Below are 19,782 nucleotides of genomic sequence, written 5' to 3'. Positions count from 1 at the left end.
GGTTGTCTAGGTCATAATTGAAAGGAAAAAACTAAAACCAGCAGACATGAGGCCCTCCATGGAATGAGTTTGACACCCCTGCTTTATACAAACCGTAGCTGATGAAGCCAGTCATTCAAAGTAGATGTATCATCACACATGCCAGGGTATTGATAATCTTGCCGAAATGTCCTGGGATAAAGAATGTGATTAATGTCAGTCTACAAACACACTGTAAGTGATCATATTCATCAGACTCAGCAGCTCCACCTGCCTGCTGACTGGTACATTACCAATATAAAGCACCACTCAGAATTCACTCTAATGTACTGTAGTCTTCTAATAATGTGTCAAACCTGAAAGAAAACCATTAGCTCACTAACCTTGGGACCTTATGTACCGTAGGTAGCAGCACTCACATTGCCTGAGTAAGTGTAAATCCTTCAATGTAGGCAAAACCATGAATTACCTTGCTATCATCAAAATAGGTAATACAAGAGAAAAAGTTGTAGGTCCCTGGGGTTGTGCGGTGCATTTGGGAAAACCTTTCCTCATGAGGTTGCATCAAAAACAGTAGTTGGGCTCCAGTCAATATGGACCCCAACCCTGTTCTCGGATGGCATTGCATGGATATACCGCTGCAGGAAGTGTACATATGCTGAACAAAAATATAAACACAACATGTAAAGTGTTGGTCACATGTTTCATGAGCTGAAATGAAAGATCCCAGAAATGTTCTAAATGCATAATAAGCGTATTTCTCTCAAATTTTGGGCACACATTTGTTTACGTCCCTGCAAGCGAGCATTTCTCCTTTGCCAAGATAATCCATCCACCTGACAGGTGTGGCATATCAAGAAGCTGATTAAACAGCATGATCATTAACCAGGTGCACCTTGTGCTAGTGACAATAAAAGGCCAATCTGAAATGTGCAGTTTTGTCACACAACACAATGCCACAGATGTCTCAAGTTTTGAGGGAATGTGCAATTGGCATGCTGACTGCAGGACTGTCCACCAGAGCTGTTGCCAGAGAATTGAATGTCATTTCTCTACCATAAGCCACCTCCAACGTCAATTTAGAGAATTTGTCAGTACGTCCAACCGGCCTCACAACCACCGACCACGCGTAACCATGCCTGCCCAGGACCTCCACATTCGGCTTCTTCACCTGCGGGATTGTCTTAGACCAGCCACCTGAACAGCTGACGAAACTGAGATTTTTTTTTGTCTGTAATAAAGCCCTTTTGTGGGGAAAAACTAATTCTGATTGGCTGGGCCTGGCTCCCAAGTGGGTGGGCCTATGCCCTCCCAGGCCCACCCAAGGCTGCAACACTGCCCAGTCCATAGATTAGGGCCTAATGAATTGTTTTCAATTGACTGATTTCCTTATATTAACTGTAGCTCAGTCAAATCTTTGAAATTGTTGCATGTTGCATTTATATTTTTGTTCAGTATAGAATAATAGTGACAAAAAACTTGGATGAAAGATCCAGATGACATCACGCCTGTCTCTCTGACAGTGGAGACAATGGTTCTGCTGAGCCAATTCATTCTGCGACCGGATGCCTGCCTGTCTCTCTCTTTCTCTCTCTGCCTCTGTAGCAGCCAGCAACCAGGTCACAGAGACATGGACCCCTCATTAAGCACAGCTAGGCCGTGGTGTCTGGTAAGACTCATAGCAAGGAAAAGCCTCTGCCCTGGACATGTTGTCCCTTAGGTAGTACATTTGTAAGAAGGAGTACTCTAGGACAGGAATTTGAAATCTCCTTAGATTATTGTTATTGAACACTGTTTTGGTCCTATGTGCCCTGGTCAAAAGTAGTACACTGAACCCTTGAAACAAAGAATGCAACGTTGTGACTACTGTTTCATGAAGGAGGGAAACGAGGTACATCATACTATGGGGAGTCGCACTCTCGCGACTTCGCTTGAAGGATCTACAATCACGCCTGACAAAGCCAATGAAATATGTGCCTCGATGGAAGCCCCGCCTTCCACAGGTGATAAGCGTGAGGCTTGGATTCATTCCTTCAATTTAATAATGCTCTTCACCAAGCCCAGGAACGGGCGGTGCGGGGCCAAACAGGTGTTGTATCTCCTTTCCCTCCTTCAGGGAACAGTAGTTATAGTCATAACGTTACGTTCCCTTTAAGTCAGTCAACTTTGTTAAAACGTACTATGGGGAAATATAATCAGGCCCCAATGGCCCATAGCAGACAACCTAGACCTGACACCACCAGATGTGACAGTCTGGGTATTGAGCACACGGTGCGCTGCCTAGTGACTTTCCCCTGTCCTTGCTGTAAGAAAAGTGTGTGGTGATGCCCGACTCGCTGCAGCACAAATATCTCCTATAGTCAACCCTTTAAGCAACACCCAAGATGCCAGTGGAGTGGGCGCTTACTCGTCTAGGTAACCCCTGCTCCTTGCTGCTATATGCCAGGGAAATATGCCACAATCAAATCAAATCAAATCAAAATCAAATCAAATTGTATTTGTCACATGCACCGAATACAACAGGTATTTCACCTTACAGTGAAATGCTTACGTACAAGCCCTTAACCAACACATTTTAAGAAAATACCCCCCAAAAAGTAACAAATAAAAGTAACAAATAATTAAAGAGCAGCAGTAAAATAACAATAGCGAGGCTATATACAGGGGGTACCGGTACAGAGTCAATGTGCGGGGGCACCGGTTAGTCGAGGTAATTGAGGTAATATGTACATGTAGGTAGAGTTATTAAAGTGACTATGCATAGATAATAGAGAGTAGCAGCAGCATAGAAGAGGGGAGTGGGGCAATGCAAATAGTCTGGGTAGCCATTTGATTAGAATTTCAGGAGTTTTATGGCTTGGGGGTAGAAGCTGTTTAGAAGCCTCTTGGACCTATACTTGGCGCTCCAGTACCGCTTGCTGTGCGGTAGCAGAGAGAACAGTCTATGACTAGGGTGGCTGGAGTCTTTAACAATTTTTAGGGCCGAGCAGTTGCCATACCAGGTAGTGATGCAACCCGTCAGTGAGAGAGATGCTGCTTAGAGAACACCATGCACTGCCCGAAGTGAGAGTAAATGGGCTCTGCTCCACAGCAACAGGAAGCCAAGGTGAGGAGGGGGAGGAACCGAGTTCCCCCTGCCTGTTGATGTATGCAACCGTTGTCATGTTGTCGGATCTGACCTGCACATCACGGCCCGGGCAACGCGGGACTAGGCGCCTAAATGCTAAGTACACAGTCAAAAGTTCCAGGTAATTCATATGCCAGGCACTCTGTGACACTGTCAATACTGCCCAAATTGAGTAACCATCGTACAGCGTGCCCCACCATTTGAGGGACGCATCTGTTGTGACCACCTTGCGAGACAACACCTGGCCCATAGGAGCCCCTTGTGACAGCAGCCGGGGATCCCTCCGCTGGGCCAGTACCCGAAGGAATGTAGGGGACACCTGAATCGACCAGTTTAGGTGGCAAAATGCATCCAAGCTCGTTGCTAGTACCCACTGCTGGAATGGCCGCATCAATAATAGTCCCAGTGGAATGACCACTATCATAGAATCTACTATCCCCAGTAGGCGCAGTAACTGGCAAAAACGTACTGTGAGCCCCAACCGAAATTGGGCCAAGCAGAGCTGGAACGCGGACACCTTCCCTTGACTCTGTTGCTATCAGCCAATCGTCCAGATAGGCCTATACCCTCAGCCCCTGGCTACTCGTGGGTGCCAGAGCTGCCTCCACCACCCTTGAAAAACAATGGAGACGAGAAGCTCGTAGGCTTGCCTCTTTAAGGAATCTCAGGAACTTTCTGTGACTTGGGTACATGGGCACATGAAAGTTTACATCCTTTAGGTCAATGGTGGTGAACCAACACACGGACTGTAACAGCCACTGATTTGTGAGCATTTTGAATTAGTAAACTCTGAGATGTTTGTTCAGGGCATGTATGTCTAGAATGGGGCGTAAACCCCGTCCCTTTTCGGTACCAGGAAATTCCTCCCTTAATACCGGTCCTGAGGCCGGGAGAACAGTCAACTTCATGACAAAGCAAACAAATAGGGTACGTACAAGAATTTGTACCACGATGTTATGGTTTGCATTACCCAGGGCGACACTGTGCATGCGAGCAGGCAACGAGTCTCCCGTAAAGGGCCATCTGAGGGGGTATGACGTCTGTCGTGGACAGGCAGAAATAGGTTATTTTTGTATCTTAAAAAAAAATCTCCACCACTCTTTACAACCTTGTGTCTGAATGTGGAGGAGGGACATGCTTTATTGAACTCACATGAAGAATTACACAACACTCTTGAAACCCGAAAACAATGGGGTTGAAACAATGTGTTTAGGCGCATATGTTTGCCTGAAGCCCGGTCCACTCTGGATTTGGAGGCATCATGACGTACCCCGATTGACCGTGCTGTTGTCACCACGGGTGTTTGGGGCAGATGGCAAGGCAGGACCTGACCCCGTGCCACCCCGTGCCACCCCGCATCCCTGAGCTACGTATGCGGGGGCTGTCTTCTTCCCAGTGAGGTTGCAGGTCCCTCTCTCACCTCGCCCCTGGGTGCGGGGCAGACTGGCGTTGCGGATGGGAACCATGCCTGTCTGACCTGGTTCTGACCCGAACCCAGGGACAGCCCGCTAAGCCGGCAGAGCTCCACTTGCCGACCTTCCAGAAGCTGCCCCACCGGCATCCCCAAAGTACCTCAGAGGAAGAAAAGCGTGCAACCCCTCTTCCTGCTTCTTTTTGGCCTCACTAGCCTCCATGGCCAAGCTTAACAACCCCGTGGGAGATATTGGCTCATCGATATATACATCTGTCTGTTCCTCTATGGCACCTGGGAAAACATCACAAAAGATGACGTTGTGCCACCCCTTGTAGTTGCCATGCTTTTCCCAAGCGCCAGAACGGTGCACCGGGAAATGCGTAGAATGAAGTCAGCCGTAACGCGGATCTCATCCAGGAGCTCTGCGTGGGGCTCTCCTGTGGCCAAAGCCATACCGAGCTCCTACAGCAACTCGGTCTGGTAGACCTGAAGCGTAGTGACAGACAACAGGGACCGGGCAGCCACCCCTTCTGCACTATACACCTTCTCCAGCTGAGCAGCCGAAAAGCAACCGTGCTTGTTAGGGAGCGTAGGATTCGCATTAGCAATGCTCTGGTGTGTGTACCAGCCCTGTCCATTTCATCCTTTCCAGAAGGGGGCACACCCAGGCAGCAACAGCTTAGCTGAATGTAGGTTGGACCAGGGTGTTGTCAATTCTTCGATGAAATCCAGAAACAGGGGTAGGTGGTGTTTGACTTTGGTCACCTCCAAACGCATAGCTACCCTGCAACGCAGTTCTATGAACGATGCATTGTAAACTATGTTTTCCCCTGTGACTCCCGTAGAGTGAGGAGGTGGCTGTCTCAGAACCAAGTCCTCTTCCTCATCCGAGAAACTCCCGGAGCCGTCCAGAGACACCAAGTCGTCATCCGAACCTGGGCTTTGTATGTAACCAACTGTCTCAATATCCCCCTGTTGGGATGCTAATTCCATCTGTTCCGACCACAGCCCCAAGTCTCTCTCCTCTTCCGGCACCTCAGTCCAAGCCGAGGTACCTGCATTCGGGAAAGGAAAATCGCCATCGGCAACTCCAAGCTTCCTCAAGAATGCTACATGTCTTTCCAGGGAGTTTGTCCGCACGTACGTGGCAATAGGCACACTGACTGGTTCGAGCGAGGGCCGCCTGAGCGTGTTCCAAGCCAAGACAAACTACACATAAATCGTGAGTATCTTTCAGAGAAATACTATAACCGCATGACTGGGGTCATGATCTCCACCACAAACCCAGCGTAGCCACCGTCGTTTCGGTTGCTTTCTTAGCCATCTTACTCATTGCGCTAGCAAATAGTTTGTGATTAGGAAACTAATGAGAACAAGTACAAACTTCAGCACAAAACGTCCAGCGGGTGAGCAGGCTATAACACTATGCAACAGTTTAGACAGTCTCATTTTCCAATTGTTTGTTTTCGTAGCGTGACTCGTTCCTGTTCACACCGAGGTGAAGAGAGGAATAATTGAAGGAATTAAACCGAGCCTCACGCTTATCACCTGTGGAAGGCAGGTTCCCAGCGTGGCATGGATTTTATTAGCCTTGTCAGGCTTGATTGTAGAACCTTCAAGCGAAGTCGCGAGAGTGCTACTCTCCATAGTATGTTGTACCGAAAGTTGACTGACTGAAAGGGAAACATGCATGTGCGTTTAGAAAAATTATGACATAGTCAAAACAAAAGGGGGGAGGGGATTTGTACTCCACATCAAGTGTCATTATTAAAAGAAACCTCTCTTTCAATTCTACTTGTTTTCAAATGTACTTGTTTTCATACATATTTTCCATAATTTTTATAATGATTCATGAAGTCTATTTAATTATTTTCAAAAGGCACATATATGGTTCTTGGATACATCCACTATTTATATCTACAGTACAACAAGTACACTGAGCGTACAAAACATTCAGAACACCTGCTCTTTCCATGACATAAACTGACTAGATTAATCCAGGTGAAAGCTATAATCCCTTATTTATGTCACTTGTTAAATCCACTTCAATCAGAGTAGATGAAGGGGAGGAGACAGGTTAAATAAGTATTTTTAAGCCTTGAGACAATTGCGACATGGATTGTGTACGCGTGCCATTCAGAGGGTGAACGGGCAAGTCAAAAGATTTATATAAGTGCCTTTGAACGGGGTATGGTAGTAGGAGCCAGGCGCACCGGTTTGTGTCAAGAACTGCAACGCTGCTGGGTTTTTCACGCTCAACAGTTTCCTGAATGTATCAAGAATGGTCCACCACCCAAAGGACATCCAGCCAAGTTGACACAACTGTGGGAAGTATTGGAGTCAACATGGGCTAGCATCCCTGTGGAATGCTTTGGACACCTTGTAGAGTCCATGCCCTGTTGAATTGAGGCTATTCTGAGGGCAAAAGTTTGTTTCGCAAGGTAAGAGACAAATGGAGCTAGGGTTAGGGTTATGTTTGAGGTTAGCATTACAGCTGTGATAATAACGGCAAACCCTAACCCTAAAAGGGTATAGCAATGGCCCTACAGCTGTAATGCTAAGCACAAACCTAACTCTAACCATAACCCGCCCATAGGTCTCCCCCACCCCAGCTCCCAATTCCACCTTTTTTTACTTGTTCATACAGTGGATTGATGGGATGGATGCATGTTTTCCTGTATATTTGCACCCTCTTGTGGTGTTTAGTGAAACAGATTTTGGTATTGATGGCCAGATTAAACAGGTGGAAAATACAGCCCTTTAATATAACGTACATACAGACAGATAAAAACATAGGCTAACACTTTCAATGCACTAGATTTACATTTGATGATGGACAGATCATTGCCTTTCTCATCAGATTATCTTTTCCATTAATTGTGCCGTAGGGGCTATAGCTGGATATACAAAACAGATGGCTTGGGACGTGGACCTATCTTGACATTAAATAACTTTTGATGTCTCAAAACATGCGTCGAATTTGGACTTTGAAGTGCAATAATGTTCCTTTTTACGGTCTTGCACTTTAGTCCTTCTTTACCTAGCCTATATAGCCTCTAGTGGATAGACTATTATGCAGAGGGAGAGACACAGACACCGCACAGTTCTAACTAAGTCTCTAGGTGGCGATAAAGACTAAAAAAATACATCTGAATGCGGTTTGTGGTCCTTTTTAAGTCACGCATAACAAATGTGCGATTTCATTCAAAAATCCCTCTAGCGGCGCCAGATGCAAGCATAAAGTGAGGAGGCAGTGTTTGGAATTGGGTTCTGGGTTGCTTACGGAGCCCGCTAGTCTCTGTAGGGATCGGGCTGTCTAGTTTCCTGCATCAGCATCGCTGAGTTTTGATTGCAACTACGCCCGGTCTGCCTTCACGCATCTGCTCCTTGCATCCTGTCTTTGATATAACAACAGCAGACGAAGAAACGAAAAGGACTTATACAAGTGCGTCCATCGTAAGTAGATGTTTTTGTTTGAGATCTTTTGTTTTTGGCCGATAAGAATGGCGAAGTAGGCTAGGCTACTGCAGGTGCATCCCTATGCACAGTTAGCCTATGAACGAACATAGGATTTATTTTGACGCCTGCTCTATGGCGTTGGAAAATGGTATTTTCCACCTTTTTTTTTTTTACCCCCAATATTTAATTTATCCAATATTTAGGAAATTAAAACGGGGTTTCAGAGCGTTTTATTAGACTGTAAAAAAGTATTATAAAGGTAAAGTTTAAATCCAATGAATGTAATGTCCAAAGAAAAAACATTGATTTGCGTGCTCATTAGATGTTTTATTGTTTGATAAATTAGACATGTACAATTAACTAACAGTGTCTGTCATATTTACAGCATCTGCTTGAGAAGTGCACTATTTTCTATTGGTAAAGATGGTTAAACTGGGGAGTAATCTACAAGACAAAGGCGCTAAACCGGTCAGTGTGGAGGATGGCTTCCAAAACGTGCCGCTCATCACCCCTCTGGATGTCGGTAATCTCCAGTATGGAGCCCCAGACAAGGTAAAATGGACTGTCTGTCTGCTGAGATTTCCTCTGATTCACACACACTCCTTGATTTATGGCCAAAGCCATAACAAATAAAACAGCAAACCCATCTCTTTGTCATCTCAATTGCCCTGTTGCCTCCTTTGTTTAAAACCCAGATTAAAGAAGCCCTTTTTGGTTTATAACTGGGATGCACATCATCCATTCTAGGAAACCAGCAAACATGTCATCCCTAATTTACTTTGACAAGGGGTTTTATTTTTGAACCAGACTGCTGCATCTTATTACACAGAATGATTAATGAATTGACTAAAGCCATATAACAGTTTCGACTATTACAGGTCCAGCGCTGCCTCGCTGAACTGAATATGTTAATATGATTGATATGAGTGATGATAGTTTAATAATGCACATAATTTAATCTTACTTTGAAGTGATTTTCAATCAAAACAGCTCCATATGATCAAAGTAGTTTAAAAAAAAAATATTCCATAGGAGTGAAGGACAGGTCCTTTGTTGTGTTATCACAAGGCCCACAGTACCTGCTGGAGTCATTTCATGCATGTTTTACTTCAGGAGTGAATGCTGATATGCTGAAATGATGCTCCTCTGTGATTTATTTGTCAGCTCCTAGCTTATCGTAAGGCTTGTGTTTTGGCTTATTTGATCAGCAGCACAGAAGAACCCATGGCCCCATGCAGGCCGAACCCGTCACTCTGTAGTAAACATTAAGGGAAGAACCCTGACACCTTTGCAGAGTGGTGCTTCAGCCCTTGTCTTGGATTCTGCTGTCTTAACCATGCCTGCCCGAGGAGGAATTGGAGCACCATCCAGGATTTTCAATGGGTTGATACATGTTTTTTTTTTTTTAAAGATATACCATGATAAGTACATATTTTGTGGTTGTTTGGAGATGGAGTTGTTGAAGTGGACTAGGGGCCATGCCAGTAGATTTCCCCAAGGTGGTTGGATAAATAGAGAAATTGTAAAGACTCTATTTGGCATACAGCCTTGGTAAATACCAAAGATTTTGTTTTTTAATGCGGAATTATTGACATTTGAAACAGTACAGTTAAGGCTCATTTCATGACGTGTTTACAGTGGCCCTGTGTTTGCTGAACAGGGCAAATTACATGGTTCAAGAAACACAAGGAAATCAGATGGTTTGAAGGGGCTACTTGGTTTGTCGTCTTTGAATATATGAAGAGTAGACCTCACTAGCTCCTTTTATCCCTGGTTCGAACATGCAACCTTTGTCCTGATCTTGTCCACATTCTGATTGTGCCAACATTTTTAGACAAGTGTAGACAATCAAAAGACACATTGTGATCAGATCATCCTGCCCACCTCCGCAGGTAGTCAGGCAGGCATTGTGTCTGGATATCTTACAAGTGTAGATGGATCTGGACAGTAAAAACATTTGAATCATCATTATTCCACCCTCTAAAATCATTGACCTATGGCATCAATATGTGTCAAAATAAATATTATGAAAGAATGTCAAATAACTTGCATATAGGGAGGGATGCGGATAAGATGGCAAACGTACAATGTTTAGACGCATGTCTGAAAATGTGGCCACAATCATAATGTGAACAAGATCAGGACACATTTGAACCGGGTATAAATTAGGCTACAGTCTCCAGATTCCACTCAAAGAACGGTCATTCTTGCATCCAGTTCATCCCCGTCAGAGATTGAGAGGTGGTCCATGCAGGCTCTGGGGTCAGTGGTGTGAGTAGAGTGGGCACAGGGCGGTTTCGTTGGGCTACAGATAAGGCATAGCTGTGGGAACAGTTCACATTCTGCTTTACGCAGATTCTATTTTCACCCTCATGTAAAATGCCTCCCAAGCCTGAGGTGATGCTAGAGTACCATGTTTTCTCAGAGGTTCTTGGCTGTATGAAAATAATGTCCCTGTATTACCTTTAAACATTTCTCAGATGAATGTATAAAAATGTTTGAAATAGATGAAAAGGAAAGTCAACCATTACTCCCCCTCTGAATATTAGAAGCCTGGTATAGAGGGTATTTACACATTGTACCTTCAAAAATAACACTATGGGAGGAGTTGTCAGTGAGCTACAGATGCTTTTATCGTGCTAAACACTGCTGGCTGTGGGACCAGGGCTACTGGGCAGCAGTGAGACAAACGTGCCTGATAAACACAATCCTCAGTAGGCCAGTGCTGAGGGATTGGGGAGGAATTAGCCTTGATCCCATCTGGACGGCAGGGGATGCGCCTAAAGGGGCACCAATATCTTGATTGGATGGACAGTGATTTCAGGGCAACTAGCAGAGCTTGACTATAAATAGTTGACCTGCGGAGTGTAGGGGAGAGTGGTATATGCAGCACTTTGAATAAATCATTTTCTTAAGAATTCAGGCTCCAGGCCGGGCCTTTAAATTGCACTTCTTTCAAGAACAAGCTGCTGTTTGCCAAAGTGAACTGGATGACTTATCACTTGGCCCAGAGATCTGAGAGCATGTTGGATGAGGGATGCCATGTTGTTACTTGTACAGTATAAATTAGTCAATATATAACTGCAGTGCTTTTTAGCAAAGCGAACACATCAAAACATCAACAAGAATATAGCATATGTAAAGAGCATATTTGGGTGCTTTGTATCTTGGTATTCTTCCTTTGGAGTTTCCATTTCACCTCGTCACTCCTGGTAGCAGTGATTCATGTGCATTATTCAGACAAGAAGTCATGGGATACGTCCCAAATGGCAGCCTATTTCTTATTTGGTGCACTACTTTTGACCAAGCCCTATCCCTAAAAGTATTGCACCATTGAGCATCTTGACTGGCTGCTTCACCGCTTGGTATGGCAACTGCTTGGCATCTGACTGCAAGGCGCTACAGAGGGCAGTGCATACAGCCCAGTACATCACAAGGGCCGAACACCCTGCCATCCAGGATCTCTATACCAGACGGTATCAGGGGATGACCCAGCCACCCAAGTCATAGACTATTCTCGCTGCTACCGCATGGCAAGCGGTACCGCTGCACCAAGTCTGGAACCAACAGGACCCTGAACAGCTTCTACCCCCCAAGCCATAAGACTGCTAAATAGTTTGTTACATAGTCCAGGCAGCTATTGGTTAATCCTCTGCATTGACCTTTTATTTATTTTAATTTTTTAAATGTTTAACCCCTTTTCTCCCAAATTTTCGTGGTATCCAATCACTAGTAATTACTATCTTGTCTCATCGCTACAACTCCCGTACGGGCTCGGGAGAGACGAAGGTCGAAAGCCACGCGTCCTCCAAAGCACAACCCAACCAAGCCGCACTGCTTCTTAACACAGCGCGCCTCCAACCCGGAAGCCAGCCGCACCAATGTGTCGGAGGAAACGCCGTGCACCTGGCCCCCTTGGTTAACGCGCACTGCGCCCGGCCCGCCACAGGAGTCGCTGGAGCGCGATGAGACAAGGATATCCCTACCGGCCAAACCCTCCCTAACCCGGATGACGCTAGGCCAATTGTGCGTCGCCCCACGGACCTCCCGGTCGCGGCTGGCTGCGACAGAGCCTGGGCGCGAACCCAGAGACTCTGGTGGCGCAGCTAGCACTGCGATGCAGTGCCCTAGACCACTGCGCCACCCGGGAGGCCCTGCATTGACCTTTTTTGCACTAACTTTTTTGACTCATCACATCAATGGGTTGATACTCCCTGACGAAGGCCATGCAGCCGAAACGCGTCGGTTTTTAAAACTTTGTTTCTATTGAACATGCCATACTAATAAAGGCATTTTAATTAATTATATGAAGAGTGCCTTGGTCCTCCTTTCTTTTTGATGACCAATTTACCCCTTTTACCAAAGAGCACCTTCTGTCTACCAAAATGTACTATTGTGTACCTTAGTAACGCTTCCCTTCCTCCTCTTTCTATGGTTGATACACGCCTCTGAATGTTTTTTAAAGATATACCATGCAGAGGGTCAGATAAGTACATATTTTGTGGTTGTTTGGAGATGGAGTTGTTGAAGTGGACTAGGGGCCATGCCAGTAGATTTCCCCAAGGTGGTTGGATAAATAGAAAAATGTAAAGACTATTTGGCATACAGCCTTGGTAAATACCAAAGATTTTGTTTTTTAATGCGGAATTATTGACATTTGAAACAGTACAGTTAAGGCTCATTTCATGACGTGTTTACAGTGGTCCTGTGTTTGCTGAACAGGGCAAATTACATGGCTCAAGAAACACAAGGAAATCAGATGGTTTGAATGGGCTACTTGGTTTGTCATCTTTGAATATATGAAGAGTAGACCTCACTAGCTCCTTTTATACCTGGTTCGAACATGCAACCTTTGTCCTGATCTTGTCCACATTCTGATTGTGCCAACATTTTTAGACAAGTGTAGACAATCAAAAGATACATTGTGATCCGGTAGTCAGGCAGGCATTGTGTCTGGATATCACTGGGGCCAAGCTCCCTGCCATCCAGGACCTCTATACCAGGCGGTATCAGAGGATGACCCAGCCACCCAAGTCATAGACTATTCTCTCTGCTACCGCATGGCAAGCGTTACCGTTGCACCAAGTCTGGAACCAACAGGACCCTGAACAGCTTCTACCCCGCCAAGCCATAAGACTGCTAAATATTTTGTTACATAGTCCGGGCAGCTATTGGTTAACCCTCTGCATTGACCTTTTTTGCACTAACTTTTTTTGACACATCATATACGCATCTGCTACTGTTAATTATCTATCCCGTTGCTTAGTCACTTTATCCCTACCTACAGTGTCTTCTGGAAGTAATCAGACCTCTTGACCTTTTCCACATTTTGTTAGGTTACAGCCTTATTCTAAAATTGATTGTTGTTTTTTTCCCCCCTCATCGATCTACACACAATACCCCATTATGGCAAAGCAAAACCAGTTTTTGACATTTTTGCTAATCTATTAAAAAAAAGACATTTACATAAGTATTCAGACCCTTTATTCAGTTCTTTGTTGAAGCACCTTTGGCATCGATTACAGCCTCGAGACTTCTTGGGTATGACGCTACTGTACAAGCTTTGGACACCTGTATTTCTAATGTGTCCTGAACTTGTCCACATTATGATTGTGGCCACATTTTCAGACATGCGTCTTCTCTACAGATTCTCTCAAGCTCTGTCAGGTTGGATGGGGAACATTTCTGCATAGCTATTTTCAGAGATGTCTCTCCAGAGATGTTCGATCGGGTTCAAGTCCGGGCTCTGGTTGGGCCAATCAAGGACATTCAGAGACTTGTCCCGAGGCCACTCCTGCGTTGTCTTGGCTGTGTGCTTAGGGTTGTTGTCCTGTTGGAAAGTGAACCTTCACCCCGGTCTGAGGTCCTGAGCGCTCTGGAGCAGGTTTTCATCAAGGATCTCTCTGCTCCGCTCTGTTAGTCGTTGCCTCGATCCTGACTAGCTTCCCAGTCCCTCCCTCTGAAAAACATCCACACAGCATGATGCTGCCACCACCATGCTTCACCGTAGGGATGGTGACAGGTGTCCCCCAAACGTGTGTGCTGCAGATGGTTATCCTTCTGGAAGGTTATCCCATCTCCACAGAGGAACTCTGAATCTCTGTCAGTGATCTCCCCCGATTGCTCAGTTTGACTGGGAAGCCAGCTTTAGGAAGAGTCTTGATGGTTCCAAACTTCTTCTATTTAAGAATGATGAAGGCCACTGTGTTCTTGGGAACCTTCAATGCTGCAGAAATGTTTTGGTACCCTTCCCCAGATCTGTGCCTCAACACAATCCTGTCTTGGAGCTCTACGGACAATTCCTTTGACCTCATGGCTTCTTTTTTGTTTTGACATGCACTGTCAACTGTGGGACCGTATATGGACATGTATGTGCCTTTTCCAAATCATGTCCAATCATTTGTTGTACATCTCAAAGATGATCAATGGAGACAGGATGCACCTGAGCTCAATTTTGAGTCTCATAGCAAAGGGTCTGAATACATCTGTAAATAAGCAATTTTTTTTATTAATAAAACAATGGGGGGTAAAAAGGTCTGAACCTGTTTTTTGCTTTGTCATTAGGGGCTGTTGTGTGTAGATTTAGAATGAGGCTGTAACGAGTGGTGATTTTAACATGTACATATTGGTGGGGCAAATTTTTTTAAATAAAAGTGGGATGCATGCCAGCAAAGCTACTACACAACACAAAACAATGCATTAATTGCACTATAATGGTGACTAACGGTTACATAAAACTGTCCCAACAGCAGACCAAACCTCTTACCACTGCTACATCTGGCTACCAGCGGAGCCTTGTCTGGCAGCAAAACAGTTAATTCAGCCTCATATACTGCCTTTAAAAAAAAATATGGCTGACTTGCTTAATCAAATGTGGTTTCTAATGAGGGGATGACAAGCGGATAAAAGGCAATCTGTAATTTCAATTAAGACATTAATGAGCGAACTAGGACGGACGTAGTCAATATAACTATTTGTTTAGCACTTTTGAAATGTACAGCGACAGAATTCAGAACATGGGCCGTTCTTACAGTGTTCTCCCTGTACACCAAGTCAGAACCGTAGGATAAATAAAGGAGCATATAAGCAGACAATGAAAGCTCTTAAAATCTTTGATTACATTTCTATAAAACAGGTTATAGGCTACACCAAGTCAGAACAGTAGGCAAAATTAAGAGGGGTAAATAGACCAAATTATTAGGGTGAGGCACATGGGCTACTAACATCTTACTACACAACACACTTAATATTACTTTCATAGCTAAAGTATACATATCCCCCTGACATATTACATCATTTATGCAGCAGCATACAATACATTTTTGAACTCACTTTGTTGTTCTGCGCTCATTTGAACAGGAAGTTGGCGTGCCTGTCCTTCGTGGGAAAATTTTGTCATCAAAGTCTGGCATTCTCTGGATTTATGGTGCTTTCAAAACAACTGGGAACTTGAAAAAAACAAGGTTGAATAATGATGTCGTTGATCTTCAGGTCATGGCTCTAGAAAGAGGCCGGATTTACAATTCTGAGTTGGATGACCGTTCAAAACGTATTTTCCGACTTCCCAGTTGTCTTGAATTTACTGAAGTCAAGTTTTCGCAGTTCTGAGTTAAGTTGTTTTGCGCACGGCACAAATCATGCTTCATTGACAGCATGGCCAATGTTGAATGTTAATCATTTTAAACTTGAAAAAGAGCCTCTTAATCCCAGATTTGGAACCACACAGCCACTGTCACTGATTCCTTCCAAATCACTCATTGTTGAATTTGCGATTTTCAACTCGTTGTGTAATGTTTATGGCCGTTGAGCACCGATGCGTTTGATCTATAATTTCTCTTTATATGACAAGGATTAAAAAGGATTTGCCAGTAGATTGTCGACTTCATTCATGATGATGACTGCTAGCTAAGATTTTCAAAGTATGATGTTGACATGATCAGCCCAATCAAAGCTACTGTACATTTAACGTCATTCTATCTGTGGCCAATGACCCTGAGCCTTCTTGGATTGGCTCTTCTAATGTAACTCTATAGCAGCACCCAAGGGGCTCGAATTTTCGATGTCTCCCCTTAGACTTGGCGGTGACGTAGTATCCCTATGAGTGACAGAACACTGAGCCAATCACGGCGCAACGCTCCGTATTTTCTGCTGGCTTGCCCCACCACCACAGAAAGCACTGAAATTGTCTGAAACACTTGCATTTTGGAGCTGCCTTACTCAAGAAAACAAAAAAAGAGACCGTGTTTGAATACGGCTTTATTAACTCAATGATACAGTTGAAGTCGGAAGTTTACATACAGTTAGGTTGGAGTCATTAAAACTCGTTTTTCAATCACTCCACAAATTTCTTGTTAACAAACTATAGTTTTGGCAAGTCGGTTCTACTTTGTGCATGACACAAGTAATTTTTCCAACAACTGTTTACAGACATTATTTCATTTATAATTCACTGTATCACAATTCCAGTGGGTCAGAAGTTTACATACGCTAAGTTGACTGTGCCTTTAAAAAGCTTGGAAAATTCCAGAAAATGATGTCAAGCTTCTGATACCTCCAATTGACTCAAAAGATGTCAATTAGCCTGTATTTGTGGATGCATTTCAAGGCCTACCTTCAAACTCAGTTCCTCTTTGCTTGACATCATGGGAAAATCAAAAGAAATCAGCCAAGACCTCAGAAAAGAAATTGAAGACCTCCACAAGTCTGGTTCATCCTTGGGAGCAAATGCTTGAAGGTACCACGTTCATCTGTACAAACAATAGTACGCAAGTATAAACACCATGGGACCTTGCAGCTGACATAACGCTCAGGAAGGAGTCGCGTTCTGTCTCCTAGAGATGAACCCACTCTGGTGCGAAAAGTGCAAATCAATCCCAGAACATCAGCAAAGGACCTTATGAAGATGCTGGAGGAAACAAGTACAAAAGTATCTATATCCACAGTTAAACGAGTCCTATATCAACATAACCTGAAAGGGCGCTCAGCAAGGAAGAAGCCACTGCTCCAAAACCGCTATAAAAAAGCCAGACTATGGTTTGCAACTGCACACGGGGACAAAGATCGTACTTTTTGGAGAAATGTCCTCTGGTATGATGAAACAAATATAGAACTGTTTGGCCATAATGACCATCGTTATGTTTGGAGGAAAAAGGGGGAGGCTTGCAAGCCGAAGAACACCATCCCAACCATGAAGCACAGGAGTGGCAGTATCATGTTGTGGCGGTGCTTTGCTGCAGGAGGGACTGGTGCACTTCACAAAATAGATGGCACCATGAGGGAGGAAAGTTATGTGGATATATTGAAGCAACATCTCAAGACAGGAAGTTAAAGCTTGGTCGCAAATGGGTCTTCCAAATGGACAATGACCCCAAGCATACTTCCAAAGTTGTGGCAAAATGGCTTAAGGACAACAAAGTCAAGGTATTGGAGTGGCCATCAGAAAGCCCTGACCTCAATCCTATAGAAAATTTGTGGGCAGAACTGAAAGCATGTGTGAGCAAGGAGGCCTGAAAGAAAGAAATGAAAGAAATAAAAGCTGAAATAAATCATTCTCTCTACTATTATTCTGACATTTCACATTCTTAAAATAAAGTGGTGATCCTAACTGACCTGAGACAGGGAATTTTTACCAGGATTAAATGTCAGGAATTGTGAAAAACTGAGTTTAAATGTTTTTGGCTAAGGTGTATGTAAACTTCCGACTTCAACTGTATATACTTATTTTACATTGTTTGCAAACTGATATGTGGCAGACATTAATGCCAAAATAACATGCAAAACAGGCAAGCCCACCCAAAAATATTTATACACTTCTGGTCAAAAGTTTTAGAACACCTACTCATACGAGGGTTTCTCTTTATTTTTACTATTTTATACATTGTAGAATAGCATCAGCATCAACTTCCGGTAGACAGGCGAAGTGCTAGTACGCTCAACTGAAAGGCATACCGTTCATTTACAGTATAATAAAAGTATATAGAAGGTAGTATATATTCATTATGTATGTAGTATACAATGTGTTAGTATGGGTATTCGAACACAGCTCTTGTCTTTTTATGGGGCCCACGTCATAAGAACTATATTCAAAAGTTTGTTTTTATTGTGTGTAGCAATGTCACAGAACATTTTCTTTAATTGAGACAAAGCCTTTTCATTGTTAAAATAGGCCTATGATTTTTTTTTTCTTCCAAAAAATGAATACTCTTGCAAGTATTCAAATACTAACGTCCGTTTGGATATTTGAATAACCGTGCCCATCCTTTTATTATTAGCCATTTTGATCCATGTAAATCATAATGCAAATACAGTCCCTTTTGATTATATGACTCAGGAGAAGCTCCTAGTACATCCATTGACTAGAATTACCTACCTGGGAAACTGCAGGTCCTCACCCGAGGGTAGCCTACACATTGCTTTTATCTATGAATGAGAAATGAAATGACAGTGGTAATGATAACAGGGTCTCTCAAATAATAAAGGGGCGCATGGAGAGAAAAATGGGTGCAGACAGCCTGGTAATTCAGGGGGAAAATTAAATGTCAAAGTGATCGGGAGGGAGTCGGAGGCTGTAATTGCAGTAGCCGAGTCTCTTCTTGGAGACTTCAGGATAATATAATGCCATTCATTCCAGATTGTGAGGTGGAGAGAGGAGCTACCAGGGGTTTGTGGAAGGCGCAATTATTTTGGAAATGTATTCCTTGATCCATCATTACTGGAAGTGCTAGCGTCACTCAGTTCCTGTGATTTTTGTCAAGTTAGAGAGGTTCAGGTGAATAGTGTCTAATAGCTGAGAGAAACAGTACAGTGACCTGTAGAAGTGATAAGGAACCAGCAGTACAAACTGCTGAATTCATCAGTCATTTACCGCATAGTACTTTCTGCCGACACCTTGGGTGTGACATTCATACAAGCAGCTAAATGAGGCTCACACTTGCACATTTTGTATCTCTCTCTCTCTCGCTCTCTCTCCCCCTCTGTATTTTGACTGCAATTCTGAGGCAATTTCAGTGAAAAATAGCAGAGTGACATTACTAGGACAGCCCCTTGCTTACCCAGCTCTCTGTTCTTCTACATCATGTTAAAAGAGTTGATTTGTTCTGATTGGCGGGCATCATACGGGACAGTGCCTAAAATAGCCACCCCCTGACAGTTGCTTGGCAGAGGTTTTAGTTTTTCTCTCTGCCTTTGCCCTTAACACAGTGATGACGTAACAGTAAGACTTTGTGGTATGATGGCTTATGGCTCTGTCTAACTGAAGTTCAGCCAACCCATTAGTGATAATGTGCTGTGTCACTGTAACCGACTATTGTTGTCCTCTCCCTGCAGGTGGTGGTGAAGACACGGACTGAGTACCAAACGGACCAGAAGAAAACCAAGCTGAAGGTGCCCAAGGTGGAGGAGTTCACTATCAGCTTCACTGATGGAGTATCAGAGAGAATCAAGGTACTAGGAAAGTTTATTTCTTAATTCACTGAGACATACCAACTATTCCCTCAGCGCTAAGATATGCTAAACAGCTACGTTGTTGCCGGAGGAGGCTGGTGGGAGGAGCTATAGGAGGATGGGCTCACTGTAATGTCTGGAATGGAATTCATGGAACGGCATCCAACACATCAATCATATGGAAACCACATGTTTGACTCAGTTCCATGAATTCCATTCCAGCCATTACAATGAGCCCATCCTCCTATAGCTCCTCCCACCAGCCCCCCCTGGTTGCGGCTAGCGTTTTCAGTATTATAATTTTGGTCCTAAGCACATAACCATCGTTCCTGATGAGGAGTTATCTTTGGGAAAGCGTCAA

At 44.0% G+C, this 19,782-nt stretch overlaps 1 protein-coding gene across 2 annotated transcripts in view; it reads left to right on the top strand.

Moving 5' to 3' along the window:
• Positions 1 to 7,666: 7,666 nt before the first annotated feature.
• LOC129821349 (neuronal vesicle trafficking-associated protein 2-like) overlaps positions 7,667 to 19,782 on the top strand; it is a 34,438-nt gene continuing 22,322 nt past the window's right edge. Inside the window, exons 1-3 of one of the 2 annotated variants that reach the window (XM_055878955.1) lie at positions 7,667 to 7,965; positions 8,365 to 8,531; positions 19,305 to 19,421. In XM_055878955.1, coding sequence (XP_055734930.1) covers positions 8,403 to 8,531; positions 19,305 to 19,421 — 246 coding nt within the window. In that variant the 5' untranslated portion in view covers positions 7,667 to 7,965; positions 8,365 to 8,402. Of the gene's footprint in view, positions 7,977 to 8,364; positions 8,532 to 19,304; positions 19,422 to 19,782 lie in introns of both variants that reach the window. The other variant, XM_055878946.1, reaches the window with a different exon arrangement.

This window comes from Salvelinus fontinalis, chromosome 2 (assembly GCF_029448725.1).
Source record: "Salvelinus fontinalis isolate EN_2023a chromosome 2, ASM2944872v1, whole genome shotgun sequence".
In the NCBI taxonomy this organism is placed as follows: Eukaryota; Metazoa; Chordata; class Actinopteri; order Salmoniformes; family Salmonidae; genus Salvelinus; species Salvelinus fontinalis.
Note: the sequence above shows the minus strand (reverse complement) of the source record. Positions and strands in the feature narration are given on the sequence as shown.